This window comes from Protopterus annectens, chromosome 13.part0 (assembly GCF_019279795.1).
Source record: "Protopterus annectens isolate FY-2018-M chromosome 13.part0, PAN1.0, whole genome shotgun sequence".
Lineage (NCBI taxonomy): Eukaryota > Metazoa > Chordata > Ceratodontiformes > Protopteridae > Protopterus > Protopterus annectens.
In genome coordinates this window covers 293822438-293842795 of record NC_056747.1, presented here as the reverse complement: position 1 = coordinate 293842795, position 20358 = coordinate 293822438, and the positions used below count along the sequence as shown (strand labels likewise).

At 42.3% G+C, this 20358-nt stretch overlaps 1 protein-coding gene across 1 annotated transcript in view; it reads left to right on the top strand.

Annotated features, from left to right (window-relative positions):
* The first annotated feature begins 1040 nt into the window (after positions 1–1040).
* The window catches only part of CACTIN (cactin, spliceosome C complex subunit), a 710497-nt gene continuing 691179 nt past the window's right edge, over positions 1041–20358 (top strand). Inside the window, exon 1 of the mRNA XM_044053865.1 lies at positions 1041–1878. Coding sequence (XP_043909800.1) covers positions 1166–1878 — 713 coding nt within the window. The 5' untranslated portion in view covers positions 1041–1165. The remainder of the gene's footprint in view (positions 1879–20358) is intronic.

Genomic DNA, 20358 nt, shown 5'->3' with positions numbered 1-20358 from the left:
GATTGCATTGCTTTTGAACTATGTACAGTGGACCGTGTAATCCTTGCATATGAAATTGTGCAGCTGCTATTTGGACTTACTAGTCAGACGTAGACAGAATTCAGTAAAATATGTAGCTGCTACTACTGACAAGACTAGATAAGTTGTAAGACATTCTTCTACATGCTGTCTGTTAAAAATACAGCTGTTTGTATATTTATTTTATGAATATATATATATATATATATGTGTGTGTGTGTGTGTGTGTTTGTACAATATATATATGGATTCACATTCAAATATTGAAAGACCGCAATCCCGAACGCAATTTTCACGAGACAAAAATAACGAAGCTTAAACTCTTGAACCATGGACTTTTCCCCAAGGCAAGTAAACACTTGCCCATCATGAGGAAATATGCTCTTTTCCCCAGTATAGTGTGATCCCGGATTTGGTATAAATAGTGGGGGGGTCAGATGGTACGGTGTGTATGGTGTAGTTTTGGGCAAGTGTTTACTTCCCCTGGGAAAAATCCATGGTTTTGGGTTTTAAGTTTCATTAATTTCGTCTTTTGAAAATAACATTCGGGATTATGGTCTTTTGATATTTGAAAGTAGATCCACACACACGCACGCACGCACACGTGTGTGTGTGTGTGTGTATACGTTTCCTTTATTTCAGGTACAGAATTTTGCTACTTCAATTTCAAAAGCTTATGGCTGTTGGCTTATTTATTACTATAAGACTATTTGTGGAAGCTGGTGGCATCTCTCTTTTGTAGAGTGACAGCTTAAAGGTGTTGCTACCCTACAAATATTTAATGGTTATCATGAAGATACAGAAAGGGTTGTAGGTATTGGTAAAGTATTATTTATCTGTCCAGGAAAACAGAGCGGGAATTATAGGTCTACAGTAGCAATAAATAAAAACGAGAACAAAAAAGCATGACAAGTAAAAACAATTATACAATGTTTATAATTAAAATGTTTAAATATGGAAAACATATTAACGAGGGGGGGCAGTTTTTCTTTCAGGCAGTTGTCTAGACAGCTTTAAAGCGACTTAATAACAGGTGGTCCCTAAATTCGTCACTTGACGTATATTTCTCATGTGTACCGTTAATGTTTGTCAAAATATTAACTTTAATAGTCTATTAATTACTGATGTGACATTAAAACTTTAACCGATGAGAAGCAATTCGAGGCGGAGGTCACGCTCCGCCTCTCGAGATCGCTCCACTTCTCTGGATACCGACCATTCTTCCCGGGAGAAGACTGTCAAAAAGCATAAGAAAAAAAGGAAGAGAAACGGTAAACACTCCAGTGTCAGCTCATCTACTGGGTCATCACGGTCTCGATCTCCAGCCAGTGACTACAGAAGAGAGCGGAGCCGGGTTCATGCTCGTGATAAAAAACTGAAACATAGAAGGTCCCGGTCTCGATCATCTCACTCACAAAATAGAAGACGAACCAGATCCCGATCTGCTGAACGCCAGAGGAGGAGAAGGAGGTCTAAGGACGCTAGGAAAAGATCAGACTCGTCTGACTCTGGAACTGACAGGTCTCGGTCCAGTAAGCATGTTAACAGAAGATCCCGCTCTCAGTCTGCCGAGTTAAGAAGAAGAAGAAGAAAATCAAGATCCCATTCTTTTGATCGGCGCAGAAGAAGAAGAGGAAGATCCAGGTCAGGATCCTCTCCACGTAGACAGAAAAGAAGGTCCCGATCCCGGTCTGCTGAACATGGAAGGAGTGGGAGATCCAGGTCTGTTGAACTTGAACGGAGCAAGCGAAAGAGAAAAAGGTGTCAGTCCGACTTCAGTAGTAGTGAAGACAGGAGCGAGCAAAGCCAAAGGAAAAGGAAAAAGAAAAGGCGAAGCTCTGATTCTTCTGACAGGTCTAGGTAAGTTGTATTCTAGTACATCTTAGGATAGTGACCTAGTTGGTGCAAGAGAAGTACTTGCAGTAGATAACAGTCTAAAAAAACATTGGACTGGCTTCTGAAATTATATAAAAAAGGCTCAAAGAGGAACCTGTTGTTATAACAAATTACTCCACCCCGGACAATCCACCACTCCCACCCCATCAGCTTGTAACCTAAAATCTCCAGAGGACACTAAGATCATCCAATCCCTAGCTAGCCAACTGGCTTCCAATGGCCCCAATCAAGATTCCTCCTCGACCACTACACCACTCTCCTTTAACTTCCAGCCTGTGTCTACATCAACCATCAGATCTCAAATTAACAAACTAAAACCCACTACCCTAGCAGCTGATCACCTCCCAGCAGAATATCTACAGAAAGTGGCAGATGCCATTGCATACCCTATTTCTATTATTATAAACCGAATCTTGTCCTTTGCCACCATCCCTTCTATCTGGAAGGTTTCCCACGTTATTCCTCTCCATAAAGGATGGAACTCTTTAGACCTCACAAACTACAGACCAATAGCCATACTATCACCACTGGCCAAAATAATGGAAAAATGCATCCATAACCATTTAATGCACTATCTCACCCAGAATAAACTACTGACCAGCTCTCAGCATGGATTTAGGCCAAACCACAGCACCACCTCAGCCCTCCTATCCTTCTCTAAATCCATTAACCTCAACCAAAACAATAACAAACTTACCTCAGCTCTCTTCCTGTGTCTCTCTAAGGCCTTTAATATGGTCAGCCACCAACTACTTATCCATACCATGAAGAAACTGTCACTAAATAACTGTGTGATTAAATGGTTCCAGTCTTATTTGTCTGACAGACAACAAGCATTATTATGGCAGAATGCACTATCCACTCATCTACCCATCACACTAGGAGTCCCCCAAGGCTAGGACCACTTCTCTTCTCAGTCTTTATCAATGACCTACCCACAATCACTCCCAAGGCCACCTGCGTCCAGTACGCGAATGACTCCACTTTATTCTGTGCAGACTCCTCCTCAACTGAGCTGATGACTCTAACAAAGAATACTTTCAATGATGTTGAAAAATGGTTTGCAAACCATCAGCTTATTTTAAACCAACAAAACTAAGCTGCTAATCCCCCCCCCGTAAGTCCTCTTCACCATTCTTTACCATAAGATCCAGTAATGGCACACTTATATCCCCAGATGTTCACACCAAACTCCTAGGGGTCACAGTTGACAATACCCTAAAGTATGATACCCATGTCAATCAAACCATGAAAACCGTCAACAAAAAAACTGGGCTCCCTCTATAGGATCAAACCTTTCCTCACTCCATTTGCAAGAACTTCTATCGCTCGCTCCCACTTACTGTCTACCCTTCTCTATGCCTCCCCCCTTTTCACTAACTTGAATAAAACCACTCTTAGCAAACTTGCAAACTGTTACAACCATATTGCTAGATTTGCTTCAGGTACAACCTTTAGGACCCACGAATGTATCAACTTAAGTAGGTTGGCTTGAATAGACTAGTCTTCTCCAATACATCCAACTTATAATAGCCCACAAAGTTCTAAACCACTCCGATAAGACACCAGCACTAAACAAGATCATTAATCCCTACAGCAACCTGAGGTCACTGCACTGTGCTGACAAACTGTTGGTTCAAACAACCAAAAGAATAAATGTGAACTTACTCTCCAGCCCTCTCTAACCCAGTTCAAAAAAGCCTCAAACTACACTTTCAAATGCACTGCAATGTCCCTGTTCAAAACCTAACTAACACCCACCCCCCTGGTATTGGACATCTTGCCTAATTAAATCTGTCATTTGGCTCTAAAATGTATATGACTTTTTTGTGGCATATCTAGAGCTCGTTATGGGATAAAGTTCTCATCTGTGTGAAACTCTCAGTTGCCTACCATGTTCTATAAATGTTTGTAACCTTACTGAAGACTGTAAACTATGTTAATTTGTAAATGTTACTGATGTAATGTAATCTATTAATTTGGAGCTTTTCTCCCCGGGCCTGTGCTGAAAATGGACATATATCCAGTCGGACCATCCCGGTAAACAACTGTAAAATAAATAAAATGGTAGGTGCCAAAAACGACAGTAACAAGCATAACTCGTGCAGTTTTAGTTCGATTATTTTACAATGTGTGTTCTTAAAAACTTGAAGAAAGAACATTACTAATTCAGAGAACATGAGTCATAGTGCTGTATCTGTAATGTAGCAGTTAAGAAATATTGTCTATAATGTCATATGGGGTCCATTGCGGAAGGTTCTGTGTACCTGCCTCCCTGATTGTTTATTGGCTTCCCTACACCGTGAGAACATTTTACCTGAAGCTCCTTGTAACAATCAAAACGGAGTCCAGGGCTGTAGAGGTAGGGTCTTTTATTCATGTTATGCAGAGCATCTACTTTATGTACCTCAGGGTAAGATTGAAACTGCAGAGATTATTTTCTTAAGATTAGATGGGCAAACTGTTTAGCATGAAAAAGGCAGTACTGTATTATGCCTGTGAAGCCGATTGTGTCAAGAGTTGCATATTAATGCTAATTTCAAACTTTTTATAAAGCTTTATATAGAAGAATCAAATTTTTTTTTATGTCAGACGTAATGATAATATATAATGAAGATTTTGCATGGTTTATTTTTATTGTGATGCAACTCTGGGCACAATTACCAATAACACTTCATTTGGAGACTCCTTATACTCTACGTTCATCTCCAAAATGGGCAGTCCTCAAACAAATAAGTAGCAGTAACTACTTTAAAACATAACTTAAACAATATCTTACCACCTCCTGGTTATGTCCGTGCCTCACACCTGACTGACTTATTTTACTCTGCCGCAGTTCCCCAACACTAGCTTCACTATTATTTCCATACTTCTAATATCTTTCTGCTCCTGTGCTGTTCTCTTTTACCTGTACTTTCATAGTACACCCTAATCTTCAGCTTTAATAGTCAGTTTATTGTTTCCACTACAGATAATAATTCTCTGTAGATTTCTGCACTTCTCAATAAGTTGCTGAACTGCATTTTTATGTTACAGTAATAGAGAACTAAGATAATTGTTTATTTATTCCAGTACTGTCTAAGCAAAGTTGTAAATCTGGTATCTCGACTATCCGTACAGTCTGAATATTCCTTTTGTTAAAATTTGTAATTTCATTTCTGCCTTAAGGTGTTTTTCTGTCTGGACTTGTACTGAAAAGGGTTACTTCTAGTGCCCAGTCAGACAGTTATGGTAAATAAATGCTATTATACCATGACCCCCCCCCCAAAACATGCACGCTGATTGGCCAGTGTGCACATTGTAAATCGAGTTATACTAATGGAAAAAGGTCCGGTCGCCCGGACTTTTTTCCATTAGTATAACTCTACTGTCTCGGTATGTTAAATGGGTTTAACATAGCGAGACAGCTTTAAAATAAGCAACGGAGATCTCCGTTGCTTATTTTAAAGCTGTTTCGCTATGCTAAACCCATTTAACATAGCGAGACAGGTTTTAAAAAAAAGCAACGGAGAAAGCAAGATCTCCATTGCTTTTTTTACTGTTTCGCTATGTTAAATGGGTTTAATATAGCGAGACAGTTTTAAAATAAGCAACGGACATCTCCGTTGCTTATTTTAAAACTGTCTCGCTATGTTAAACTCATTTAACATAGCGAAAACAGTAAAAAAAAAAACAACGGAGATCTTGCTTTCTCCGTTGCTTTTGCCCACAGCTCTGATGTACTGCGCAGGCACGCAGTACATCAGAACTGCCGCGGATGCCAGACATCTGCGGAAGGGCAGTAAACAGGCATTATACTATGCATTATTTAAGAAAAGTAATAGTTTCTTTTCGTAAATAATGTCATGGTATAATAGCAATAACCCACTTCTGGGTGTGGGTAATGCTGTATTTACCCACGGTTGGCTTTGTTTGGTCCTCGGGCCGCCTCAGGACCAAACCACGCCAACCGTGGGTAAATCCAGCATTACCCACACCCAGGCGTGGGTTATTGCTATAATAAATAAGTAAATTCCTGTCCCAGAGACTTCCCATACTCTGGAACAAACTACCTATCTATATCTAACAAAGTTCCTCATTAGCACTCTTCAAGAAAAATCTTGATGATTGGATGGGAGATAGGAAATTCACCCTGGGGATCACTTCTGTGGCTCTGCTTGACAGGGGCACAGGAAAATAATTTTCTTGGATGGCAAAAGCCAGGGTACCGTTTGGCTAGGCTTATATAGGCCCTAGGGCCAATAGCCTAGTACCTAGCTGTGAACCTATATATAATAAATCAATTTTATGAGGGCCAGATTGTGCATTCCATGTTTATTTTTTTTGAGACTGTTATAGATAGATAATTTAACTTCAACTGTTCTGAGTTTAGTAAATTGTAGTGTAAATTCTCTTTTTTTGCATCATCATCATCATAATCGTTGTCATTGTCATCCCACTTTTTTTTTTTCATTTTACATGGGGCTAGAGTGTAGTAGCCACTGTTGCCACCTTTCCAGGTTCACTGCTGCTCTTCTACCCTTTTGACAGTTGTACCCAAAAGTGGCTATGATGGTAAGAGCAAACCAAGAGTAAAAACCAAACAAAACAACTTTGTACAAATCCAAAAGGGGGCAGCAGTATAAAATGTGTAGTTGAAAGTTTAGTGCTTTTGTTATTTATTAAGTAGTACAATAAATTCTTCACAAGAGCGATTATAAAATCAACTCTCATATATACACCCAAATGAGTGACGTAACTCACAGCTGATTCCATCATCTAATAAAGAACACAAAGTGTTGACAACTTAAAAATCATCCTCATTACAACAGATATTGTAATAAAACCCCAAAATAAATTGATAACCTTTCATACAAAATTTTAAACATTTTAATATACATTTGATGTATATTACACCATTCAGCCCAGGTGGCTTGTTTGCTGCCAATGCTATCTGCCATCTTAATTCCTTGTACTCTGGTACAGTATTTAAATTATCTGTAAACAAACACTGATCTACAGCATCTAATACAAAAAAATTAAATGTTTTAAAATGTAAGTTGCTGAACGCTTTGCTAAAGTGAAGGGAACCATTAAACACTGAGTCAAAGTCATTAGTTTTTAACAGTGCATCAGTTTGCCTACACGTTTTTCTTGCTGTCCTTTTTTAGGATTTGTGTAGTCATTTGCTTCTGTTTTAACAATTGTGCCTGACTGTCACAGGTTGTTTCTTGTGCCATCCAGCAGTCTCTTGGCTGGATGATGTCGGTGCCTGCTCTCTTCTTCTTGTCTCTCCCAAAATTTGGTTTACCAAATTGTCTTCTACTTTCATGGACATGCAGCCGAGTCACTTTTGACATTCTTTGCAACTGAGGCTATTTTTGCTTCAGCTTTGATGCCTTTATTTATTTGTTGTAAGTTTTTTTTGCCAGATAGAAGCACTTGTAGCAGTCCTGTTTTGTACATCTTAACATTTCAGCCTCTTTGGCATTCTTGTTTTGCACTCTGCCCCCCAGTACTTTGCGCCATTTGGCTGCAGAACCTCTGATTCTAGTTTCAAACTACTCCTTCAGATTTCCTCTTTCCAGTGTCATCTCCCAGGGACTTGAAGCCATTAACCTGCTCCACTGTTAGGTCTTAATTTTCAGATTCTTCTGATTACCCTCATTTGTGGTCATGATTGCTTTCTTATCTATACTCAGTTTTATACCACGTGCCCCCAGTTTTGCATTCTAGTCTCCTGCCATTTGCTGCAGTTCCTAATTAGAGTTTGCTGAAGGTACCACAAAGTCTGTAAAGCAACTTTGTTGATTTGTTTCCTGTGAGCTGTTTGCTGATACAGTCTTTAATAACATGAACAGGAACAGGAATAGGCTCAGTCTGGAACACTGATGCATACTCACTTCCGCTTGTATCCTCTCTGTTAGGCCAAACTCTGTTCACACTTTTGTCAATGGATTGTTGTACACCACAGATTGTAGTAATTTGGTATTACAGTTTTTTTGGTATCATTGCCCATTATTTCAAAGATATTATAATAATTTTTAAAATGTTTTTTGCTTGTTTTACTTTAGTTGTACTTAATAAAGATGATTTTGCATTGTCATTTTGTGGAGTTTACTCAGTATTTTTGAAGAGATTTCTAATCAGCTCAGTGATTTTTTTTTAGGCATTCCATTTGTAAAGCATATTTGTAAGTGTTGTGTGTTAGGTTGTTTTTGGTGTCATTTTGGATTGACCATTCGTGGGTCTAGAACTGAGCCATGCTGAATCACTTGCTTCATTGGATTCTCTTTTTGTCGGTCATATAAATTAGTACATCATGTCTTGTATTTCATCTGCATGGTATTCCACTGGAGTAGTTTATTTGAATTATGTAGTCTGAGGAGTATATTATTTGACGAATATCTATATTTATTGTTTGACCTTGTCAAAGGCACTAAAAAATATGAATTAACTGCATCAAATTGCTGATTCATGTTGTAGTGAACCTCCGTCTAAGTATCTACATTGATAAAAGCGTGCCACATTCTATTACCCTCATCATGCTGTTTTGAGAAGGATAGCTTTTTGAACATTGGTCGAGTGGCGTTCCGAAAGACATGCATGAATGGGTGTGCCTTCATTGAAGGTTGGGTGTCAAGCTGGCAACTCGGCACCGTAAAAACCTACTGCCAATCATTAGCGGACTGGAGTTCCGCTGTGGCGACCCCTAACCGGGAAAAGCCAAAAGACAAACAACAGCAACCAATAAATAAGACTAATGAGATGGAGCTGTAATTGGTAATTCCTCCTTTGTTTTTTTTTTTTTTTTTATGTAGTCAAGTCCGACTCGGTGAGACCTCAAGGACTTTAGCACATGAAGCCTGTCTGTCATAACTGCTCCTTTAAAGTCTTGCAAATTCTTTTTCATTATTTCAGTAATGCTTTCTCTTAGTTTGTTTCTCTTTCTCTTCTTTTACCTTCAATCTTTCCCATCATCGGAGTCTTCTCTATTGAATTTTCATTGCATGTTCATAGTGTTTTAGTTTTACAATCAAACCTTCTACTAAAGATTCTTCAGTTTATTTCTTTAAACATTGACTAATTTGATCGTCTTGCACACCATAAACTAAGTGTTTTGATCTTTGCCTGTCATACAAGGCATTCTTGGATCCTACTCTGATGGACCCTTTGCATATCTGTAAAACCAATACCATCAGAATTACTTGATCTCGGGATTTAAACTTTGGTTCTGACATAAATAAGACATGTTACACCTATGAACCTGTGAGATTCTCAAATCTTTTGTCCAACTTCACAGTTCAAAAGCAGCAATTTTCTGGTGCACATCCTTACTTGTAGTCCAACCCTCACAGCCATATGTTATTACTGGGAAAACATCACTTTGACTATATTGACATTTGTTGATAATTTGATGCTTTTGCTGTTTAAAATCTTATCCAGATTTGCCATAGTTTACCTTCCAAGAAGCAAGCATATTTTAATTTTATGGTTGCAGTTACCAGTCTGCAGAGCTCTTTTGAGTTCAGGAAATGACAGCCTATCACTGGTCTCACTTCTTCCCTGTCTGTTTGCAAAAAATAAATAGGGCACAACAAATGCACTTTCTCCTTTTACTATTTTCAACAAGGTCTTCATCCCTTCTTTACTTTCAGTCATCTGTATATCTGAGGATAATATTTCTCCTAGAAGTTTTGATTTTAGCAACTGAATCATTTAACCCAGCATGTCACTTTGTACATTCAGTACATAAATTAAATAATTAGGGTCTCAGGCCACAAAGGTATTCCATATTTGGTTTTAAGTGTTGCTTATTGTGTATACAGATTCTTCAGGAGGCAAATAAGATTATTTGGTATTCCCATTTCTTGAAGAACTTGCTACATTGTATGCTCCTCACATTCAAAAGCTTTAGAGCACTCAGTGAAGCAGAAGTAAATGTGTTTCTGGAACTCCAGTGATTTCTCTGTCATTTAGTGGATGTTGGCACTTCGATCTGTGGTGTCTCTGCTGCTTTTAAAACTAGCTTGTACATCTGGCAGTTCATATGTTGTTTGAAACTAGTGTATGGGATCTTAAACATAACCTTGCTAGCATGCGAAAAAGGTGCAGTTCAATGATTTGAGCAGTCTTTACCAGCTGCTTTACAGATGCTGCAGTTTGGCATGAGAGATGGACATTCTAGCTTTTGACCATCTTCTTCTTCTTCTTCTTCTTCTTTCGGCTTTTCCCGGTTAGGGGTCGCCACAGCGGATCACCTTGTCCGCACATTGATTGGCAGTGGAGTTTTACGGTGTCGAGTTGCCAGCCCGGCGCCCAACCTTCCACAGAAGGCACACTCACACGCACACCTAGGGCCAATTTAGAGTGTCCAATCCACCTGAAGCATGTCTTTGGGATGTGGGAGGAAACCGGAGCACCCGGAGGAAACCCACGCGACCACAGGGAGGACATGCAGACTCCGCACAGAAGGCACCCCAGCCGGGGATCGAACCGGAGAACCTCTTGCTGTGAGGTGGCAATGCTAACCACTGCACCACCGTGGCCGCCCATTCTAGCTTTTGACCATACTAACTATATATATTTCAGGACGTTCTTTTGAAATGAACAGGACACCTTGATTGTCCTTAAACTGCACATTTCAGGAGTTATTAGTTGTTAGAATCTCAAAAATGTGAATATCATTTGTCAGGGCAGGGTGAATTTGCCAAGTTTGCCATAGCATTTACATTACAAAATATCAGGCTTTCTGAGATAAGCGCACAGTGTTTAGTTCTGATTTCAAAGAAACAAACAGTAATGGTATGATTTAGGTTCACAGTGAGTTTATCAGCCTGAAAACTGGCAAACGTATGTTTGCTGTGAAGTGAATGGCAAAACATCATGTTTTTTTCTAAAATATTTTTAAAATATTGTAGTAAATTTTACAGAAATATGTATTATCCCTCCAGAATCTACTCCAACCCTATCGCACCGCCAGACCACTAAGATCCAGCAGCAAAAATCACTTGCAGATCACTAAAGCCAATAACTCTGCTGGTGAAGCACTATTCTCTTGCGCCATAGCCAAATTATGGAACTCCCTCCCACCCACATTTACCTTCATACCATCATGCACCCACTTCAAAACTTTACTAAAAGCGCACCTAAAACATGCTGGCTATGCCCTTGCAACTCCCACCCTAATATCACCCATCCCATCCAACCACTACCTTTCTTTCTACCCCACTAATTACCTTGATTATAGCAAGCTCAGATGCTCATAAGCCTACTACTTATTATACAGCAGGAACTTCTTATTGCAACAATTGTTAATGTCTGTTATGTACTTTGCAGGTAAAGATTCTAGTTGTCTGCTGATGTACTGTGTTCTTCATCTGTAACTATGTAATTAATTGCTATGTTAATCACTATGTAAATCCAATGTAACTACTGTCTGTATATTTTAACTGTGGAGCTTTTCTCCCTGGGCCTCTGCTGAAAATGGACCTACATTCAGTTGGACACTCCCGGTCAACAAATGTAAATAAATAAATAATAAATAAATAAATGTAGCTTGACTTTCAGCCACAAATTGTGCTTATTTTGTGACTTCAAATAAAAAGAAGTATCCATAGTTTTTTATGTAATGTCATGAAATGTGTGTTATGCTTGTTTTGCAAAGTGGTGTAGAGTGCAAACGTTTTTTAGATTCTACTGCCATAAAATTGTATCATTTGAAGGCAAAGTGACAGCTGAAGTGAAAAAAGTTGTTGCTGTTGAAAGTAAAATCTGCTACTAACAAATAATATTTTCATGGAGGATAACTCCCTGTGATTCTCTGTGTAGGAGGGGCTGTGCCCCTCTCCAATCCCCACTATTAAAACATATCAGCTCCAATGCTGTACAGTGTTTGGCAATAAGAACTACCTTGTTCTTTTAGCAAAAATGTATGCCTCTTTCTCCAGGCTTATGTAACCTTAGATCTGAACTAGTTAACTTTATTTGATCAGCAACCTGTGGGTATCGGATCCGATTCGGATCTGAGCCGGCAGCTTTCCTGCAAAAGATCTGAGATCCATGCTCCTCCCCCTACCCATAATGCTCTGCTACCTCCCTCTAGCCCTCAGATCTCATTTGCCGCGGCTTCTTGAAGCATCTGAGAACGAGCTCCTAGCATTGGGTTTGTGAGTTAAAGTAGAAATTTAACTTCTTTCCTTTAAAACAGTCATCCCTAGAACTATATGTCTGGAACTCTCCCTAATGATCTTAGTGATCACCTGCTCACATATATCATGAAAGACAAAATTAATTGTACAAGCTTACCTATTTATAGGTCTATCAGATCCAAGAAAAACTTTGACCCAACTAAATTTCAACTTGAACTCAAATCATGTAACTGGACAAAACTAAAGTTCCTTCCCCTTGATGAGGCAGTGTCATCATTTAACAATTCATTCCTTACTATACTTGACTCACATGCCCCTAAACGCTCAATAATAATTAAAACTCAGCTAGCACCCTGGCTAACAACAGACACCAAAACCAAAATAACAACTAGAGACAAAGCGTGGGATAAATGGCGCACTACCAAACTACCCCTAGATCGTATCAAATTCCAACAACTTAGAAATGAGACTAAAAAGCCATCATACTAGATAAGATTAATTACTTCTACAATCTGCAACATAAACATCAGAATAACCCTCAAAAGTACTGGGCAGGCATAAATAAACTTCTCCAACCAGGCAAATCCACTACTCCGACCCCAGGAACATTATCTGACAAGAGCCAAGAAGATATAGCCAATTCATTCAATACTTTCTTCACAGAAACCATCCAGTCATTAGCTAACCAACTTTCTCCTCCCCACACTTCTATAAACACTATACCCAACTCACCACTCTCTTTTAACTTCCAGCCAGTGTCCACATCCTTTATCAGATCCCTTTTGAAAAACTGAAGCCAACCACCCTTTCAGCCGATCTTCTGCCGGCTGAATACCTGCAAATTGCTGCAGATGTCGTAGCCTACCCTATCTCAATCCTAATTAACAGAACCATAACCGAGGCCTCAATCCCTCAATTTGGAAAATATCCTATGTTATTCCACTCCACAAAGGAGGTTCATCCACAGAACTATCCAACTATAGACCTATAGCCATACTATCACCACTTGCCAAAATTATGGAAAAGTGCATGCACAACCAACTAATGCTCTATCTAACCCAAAATAAACTACTCAGACTCTCAACATGGATTCAGACCCCATCATAGTACAACCACTGCCCTCCTCTCTTTTACTGAAAACATGAATCTTAACCGAATAATAAAAAATATCCTCCGCTCTCTTCCTGGACCTATCGAAAGCCTTCGATATGGTAAACCATCAGTTACTTCTATATACTTTAAAAACCCTGTGTCTAGATACTCCAGCCCTTGACTGGTTTCAAGCTTACCTCACTGGGAGACAACAAGCAGTAATGTGGCAAAACAAGCTCTCCTGCCTACTACCAAATACCATAGGAGTTCCTCAAGGTTCCAAATTAGGACCTCTCCTCTTTTCAGTCTTCATAAACGACATCCAAACAGTCATCCCTGAAGCCACCTGCATTCAATATGCAGATGACTCGACTATAATATGTTCCAATGCCTCTCTTGCAAATCTACTAACTACCACCCAACATAGCTTCACCAAAGTCAAAAACTGGCTTGCCAACCATCTCCTGATCTTAAATCCAAACAAAACCAAGTTACTTCTCTTCTACCCAACCAATAGATCTCTGACTGAAAACTTCACTATAAAATCCAATAATGGGACCATCATCTCCCCAGACACCTATACAAAGCTATTAGGAGTAAACATTGACAATAAACTCAGATTTGATATACATATCAACCAAGCCATTAAGTCAGTCAACAAGAAACTTGGGACCCTATATAGAATTAAAGCCTTCCTTACCCGAATGCCAGGGCAGCCACAGCCCGTTCACACCTTCTCTCTACCCTACTATATGCCTCTCCTGTCCTCACTCACCTTAACAAATCTGATCTGGCCAAGCTCTCATCCTGCTATAATCACATTGCCAGGTTCGTTACAGGCCTACCCTACAGAACACACCACTGTACTAACCTGAAAAAGCTTGGATGGATAGAATTCCCACACCTTCTTCACCAGTCCCAACTCATAGAGGCCTTCAAAATCCTTAAACAACCTGAGAATACCCCAGCACTGAAAAACTTAATGACTCCCTACTCCAATCTAAGCTGCCTTCGCTCAGCAAACAGACTCCTTGTCCAAACAACTAAATCTCTCAACCTAGGTGGTGACGCTATTTGCCAACACCACTGGTAAAATATGGAACTCTCTCCCAAATAACATCACGCTTGCAACTTCTCTAAGTCAATTCAAAAATAGTCTAAAACTCCACTTCAAGTCACACTGGCTATGTCCTTGCTCAAACCCAGACTAGCTCTGTGCCATTAACTAAAACATAAACAACTAGCTAAGATGATAAGTACTTTGTATACTGTGATAAAGAAATATGTATCCTGTCTAACTCTATGTCATTATACTGCCTACCGTCCTTGCTAATATGTTATTAATGTTACATTTGTAGTAATCTCAGAAATAGTAATGGCAGTCTTGTACTTGTATGTAAATAGCCTATGTTTTTGTTAAGTTCTTTCAGCTCATTTACTGTACCTAATTATCAATGTAACTCTGTTGGAGCTTTTCTCCCCGGGCCTCCGCTGAAAAAGGACATGTATCCAGTCGGACCATCCAGGTTAACAAATGTAAAATAAAATAAATAAATAATAAATAAAATCTCTATATTCTTAGTGTGTGTGGTACCCCTTTTCTCCCTTAATCTATTTGGGTAGTTTTATCGTTAGTTTAGTGTAGATTTTAATTTCCCTCCCCCCTTCTGTCTGTGTGTGAAGGTGTGTGCTTGTGGGCCTGTTTTCTTCAGAATGTCTGAAGGCCCGAAAGCAATATTTTCTAAATGCTGCGAGTGTGGCCATAAGCTGTCCCCAGCGGATGGCCACACTTGGTGCGTTATTTGCCCGGGTGTGCACCATCTTTCTTCAGGCTGCACCATCTGTGCGGCCTTCAACCCCAGGGCTTTGAGGGATAGGCAGACTAAGTTAGTCCTTGCGGGCCTTTTGCCCCTGGATTTGGCTTCGTCCTCCTCCCCCTCTGTGGTGCCAGCCATGGTTGCGGCTGCTCCACCGATTGTTCCCGCTCCCCTGGCCAGGATTTGAACTCCCTCTTTGGCTCAGGAGGAAAGGGACTCTAGAAAAAAGGATAAAAAAGACAAGGAGCATGATAGGGACAGGCATTGTAGCCACAAGAGATGGGCCGATTCAGCTCCCCTCGGCCCCGCAGTCTAAGCAGCTCGCCTCCCCTCTTAAGGTCTCCGGGTCTTCCCCCTCCAGGCTTCGTTCTCCACGTTTCTCCCCGGAGCCGGAGGAGGAGACCCAGTCACCTTTGAGGTCATCCAGGTGGCCTTCCCGGCCAGCCTTGGCAGCCTCATCCAGGTCAACAAGAAGTTTATCCGATGCAGACATGGACCGGATGATGCGTCAATTTCTTCAGGCCCAGCTGCAGATGGGAGTGCTTTTGCCTCCCCCCCCCCTCCGGGGGGGAGCTCGACTACATTTTTCGCCACCATTGCTACTTCTCTGACCCGCTACCGGGGTTCGGAGCTGTCGGATCTGAGTAGCATCGGAGCCGAGGTGGTGTCGGCACCGACAGTGTTTCCTCCTTCGGCACCTACTGTACCTTCGAGTTTGTCGGATCCATTTTTGGATCCGAGCTCTCGGGGCCATGAGATGAGCATCGGATCCGGAGGGGTCAGTGTGCCTTTGGCTCCATTGAGGTCGGATCGCACTACCTTTTCGGATCCGATCGGGTCATCTCCGGCACCAATCCATGCTTTCGGATCCTAGGGAGAGCAGCTCACCCTCCGCATTCGACGTCGTGGAGAGGGTCCTTTCGAGGGATTCGAGGCCCCAGGCTCTTGCTACGGATCCACCCGCCATTCCCTCTCAGACGGGCCTGTCTTCCATCATCTGGCCCCAGGACAGCCTGCGCCTACGTCCCAGATGGTTCCCGTAGAGGAACAGGACATTGTAGGTGAGCCCTCTTCGGACAACCCCCCCCGAGGAGGTCCCTCACAAACAAAAGTGCAAGAGGAGGCATTTGGACTCACCCGAGTCTCTCACAGAAGACACAGACTTGGAGGAAGGGGAATGTTCCCCCAGGTCACCCCCCCCCCGGAGGACGTCTCATCTGGAGACATTATGGAAATGCTTCGTATTAGATGGGGGGTGGTCAGCCCAAAAGCCTTCCTCGGACGAGTCTGTCTTTCTGGAGGCGTTTGACGCAGGCCCATTTACCTCTTGGATGTCCCCTCCCTCCGATCCCCTGGTGGACCTCATAACTACCAGGGCATGGAAGGAGCCGGACACTGTGGAGCCAATACCCAAGAGACTGGACAGGATTCTCAACCCCCCTACAGACAGGACAGTTTGGAGCAAGGGTGCCCCGGTGGATGCCATGGTGGTGGCGGCTGCCACCAAGAAGAAATTAGCACAGGAGAGTTCCTCGGTACATCCTCCAGACAAGGAGTCTCGGATGATGGACCGCCTCGGAAAGCGGATGTTCTCTTCAGCGACCTTCTCTGTAAGGTCTCTGAACTATACGGCACACGTTATACGTCTCCAGCGGGATCTAATCAAAGAGTAATCTGGGTCACCCCCAGAGTCCATGTCGGCCGAGGACAAACGGACCTTCTCGGCTCGAATGGCCACTCAAGTCTATCACAAACACCTCTATATGGCTTCTCTCCCATGCCACAGAGGGAGCAGCTAGAGCCAGTGGAGCAGGCATTGTCTTACGACGACAGGCCTGGCTCCGTGTCTGCGACTTTGCAGAACCCTTCAAGGCGTCCTTTGCAAACACCCCCTTTGAGGGTTCTATGCTTTTTGGCAAAACCATCCGCGATACGCTACTCCAGAGCGAGAAGGACGGGAAGACGTCTGCCGTCGGGATCTGCTTCTCTGCTCCTCAGAGATCCTTCTTTAAGAACCAGAGAGGACAGAAGAAGATGTGGTTCTGGAAATCCCAACAATCCCATTTCGCTCCGGATCCCTCGTCCTTCAGAGGCAGAGGAGGACTGGGTGGATGCCGGGGCAGAGGGGGGCCGAAGAATTTTGGGTCGAGGGAACCATTTTCCGATCAACCCGCGCAGCAACCCTGAGGGGTTGCCCGACTGCTCCTCTCTGGAGGCAATCGGGGGGCGCTTCTCGGAGCATCTAGCACATTGGGAGTCCATTACGACAGATCGCTGGGTGCTCCGGATCATATCCAGAGGTTGCTCAATTCCATTCCTAAGTTCTCCTCCCCGATGTACCACCCAATCAGAGGGAGGTGGCAGCCTTCGAAATAAAAGAGCTACTAAGAAAAAGAGCCGTCCAGCACGTCCCCCCCCGGTCAGTCCGGATCAGGCTTTTACTCCAGGTTCTTTTTGGTGCCAAAAAAGACGGGGGACTTGCGGCCAATTCTCGACTTGTCCACACGGAACCTGTCAGTTGCCAAAGAGAAGTTCCTGATGGTCACCATTCAGTCCATTCTCCCACTGTTACAGGAGAACAACTTGATGTGCCCCATAGACCTCAAGGATGTGTACTACCACGTTCTAATAGACAGGCGATCCAGGAGGTTTCGCCGCTTTCGGCTGGAAGCCAGCCATTATCGGTTCAGGGTCCTACCCTTCGGTCTCTCCACAGCCCCCAGGGTGTTCACCAAGGTCATGGCAGTTGTAGCGACCCACCTGAGGCTTCAGGGAATACAGGTCTTTCCTTACCTGGACGACTGGCTCCTAGCCGCCCCCACCAGGCATCTACTATGTTCAGTGAGAGACTATTTCCTACATCTCGCCCGCTATCTAGGGATCACGGTCAACCACAAGAAATCCTCCCTTCAGCCAACTCAGATCTTGGATTTCATAGGGGCCAGAATAGACACAATTCAATCCAAAGTTTTTCTGACGTCGGACAGACTCCGCAATCTAAACCTCCACGTTTTGGCTCTTCTTCAGTCCTCGGCCCCTCCAGCGGAGTTGGTCCTGAGGGCTCTGGGGTCCATGGCAGCGGCCATCAACCTGTCCTGCTCGCATGTCTGAATATGAGGATTCTCCAATGGACCTTGCAGGTCCGGTGGTCCATTCTACTACATCCCTTGTCAGCCCCTATTCCTCTCAGCAGGGTTTGCAGGAAATCTCTACTTTGGTGGCTCCATTCCAAGCACCTCCGGGAAGGGCGCCTCTTCTCCATGTCTCCACCCCAAGTCACAGTGATCATGGACACGTCTCGCCTTGGGTGGTGGGGTCATTGCATGGGCAGAACCGTTCAAGGCACGTGGACTCACACAGAGACCCTTTTGCATATCAGTGTCCTGGAGATGAGGGTGGTGCTTCTAGCGTTGCAGGCTCTCCATGCCCTTCTTCCTCTAGGGACTATTGCAATTCAGACAGACAACATGTCAGTGGTCTGGTACATCAGCAAGCAAGGGGGAACCAGATCTTACCCACTTTGCTGAGAGGCCATGAGAGTGTGGTAATGGGCGATATCCACCAACCGCTTTCTCATAGCAATGCACATACCAGGGTCGGTCAAACATTCTGGCGGACAAGCTGAGTCGAACTATCCTCTCACCCTATGAGTGGTCTCTGAACCCCTTAGTAGCGAAACAGATCTTCCTCAGATGGGGTCAACCTTGCTGTGATCTCTTCGCGTCGCCTTCGAACGCAAAGTGCAGCAAGTTTTTCGCTCTGATTCCCCCACAAGGGGAAAACCCCAGAGACGCTCTGGTTCATGCTTGGCCATCCAGTCTTCTTTACGCTTATCCTGCTCTTCCGTTGATGAGAAAATTCTTGCAGAAAGCTCGTCAGTTGGGGAGCGGAGTTATCCTCATAACCCTATTCTGGCCTCGTTAAACCTGGTTCTCATGCCTACGGTCTCATCTAGTGCATCCTCCCTGGATCTTAGATCCCCTTCCGGATCTGATTTCTCACTCCTTGGGATTGAGGACCCCCGACCTGGACAACCTCAAACTCTCGGCTTGGTTGATCCAGTTCCCTTAATGGCCAGGACTCCCGATATCTCATCCTAAGTTAAAGCTATCCTGGTGGCCGCTCATAAGCCTTGTACCAGGAAAATGTACAAGAGTAAATGGAAACGTTTTTCTATCTGGGCGGAGCATAGGAATTTGGATCCTTTTACGACTCCTATTCCAGCAGTCCTGGAGTTTTATCCCAAATCTTTCATCGGGGGCTAGTTCTTCAACTGTTAAAGTTCAACTGGCAGCAATTTCCCACTTTCACATTGGAAACAAATTTGTGCCCCTAACGTCCTCTAAGATCTGCAAGACCTTCCTGAAAGGTACTTTTCTTCTGAGACCCTCTGTTAAGGAAGCAGTTCCTCCATGGGATTTAACCCTAGTTCTCCAAGCTCTGACCGGTCCCCCTTTTTTCAGAATATACCTGTGTGGTTTGGAGAATTGGGGGCTTCCTCCCTACAAAAATAAGTCCAGTTTATAACTTGGCATTTTCTTTCTTCTGTATTTTTCAACTGCACTGTTGTAAACCTCTAGACTGTTATCCTTACAGGTTGCAAGTATTTTGTCCTCATTTTAAAGTCACATTTCTACGTTGATCTTTCTTTTTTGTGTCATGTTAAAACATGTGCACATTAGTAGTTGCCTATTAATATAACTTAATAGAACATATTTAATACCGCTGGTTTACTACGTACAGTTGCCTATTTCAAAGAATTCTGTTTCCTAGTTAATATCGAAGACAGAGTCATCTCTTTCATTTTATCTGTGGAAATGTTACCAGTTTCAGTCTTGTGTAGACTTTTAAATATTCAGTCTTCTATGCTTCATGATTGTGAATTAGACTTAGTTTTCATGAATTTCATGCCCAGAACGTTACCTCATAAGTGCTTCTGAATTTCTATACATGTGTAAAGTCAAAAGGGAAAACGTGGACCACCTTGCTTCTTCTTGTTAAAAAGCATGAGGTGGGTGGGATGGTAATGGTGTTTGTCCCCCTTAATTAGGTTATTAGAATAGCTGAAATGTCCTTGAAAAGTTGTATGGAAAATTGTACTTGGTGTTGATTAATGAGTAGTTAAGTAAATAATAAAATGATGTTAGGCCATGTATATGAGATATAGTAGTAGATAATCAAAGTAAGGAAATCCTGTGTCATGTACAGAAAACATCTGAGTGGTTATCATTGTCCTTTTTTATTTTTAAACAAGAAACATCTTTATTAAATTGCTTATGTCTTTAGTGATAATCATACATTTTATATAAATGAAAACAAACGGTATGGACATATTTTCAGTTGCAAACATTGTACATCACTTATCTTCTATACACTCATTGTCAGTCAAATATTACATAGCTCAT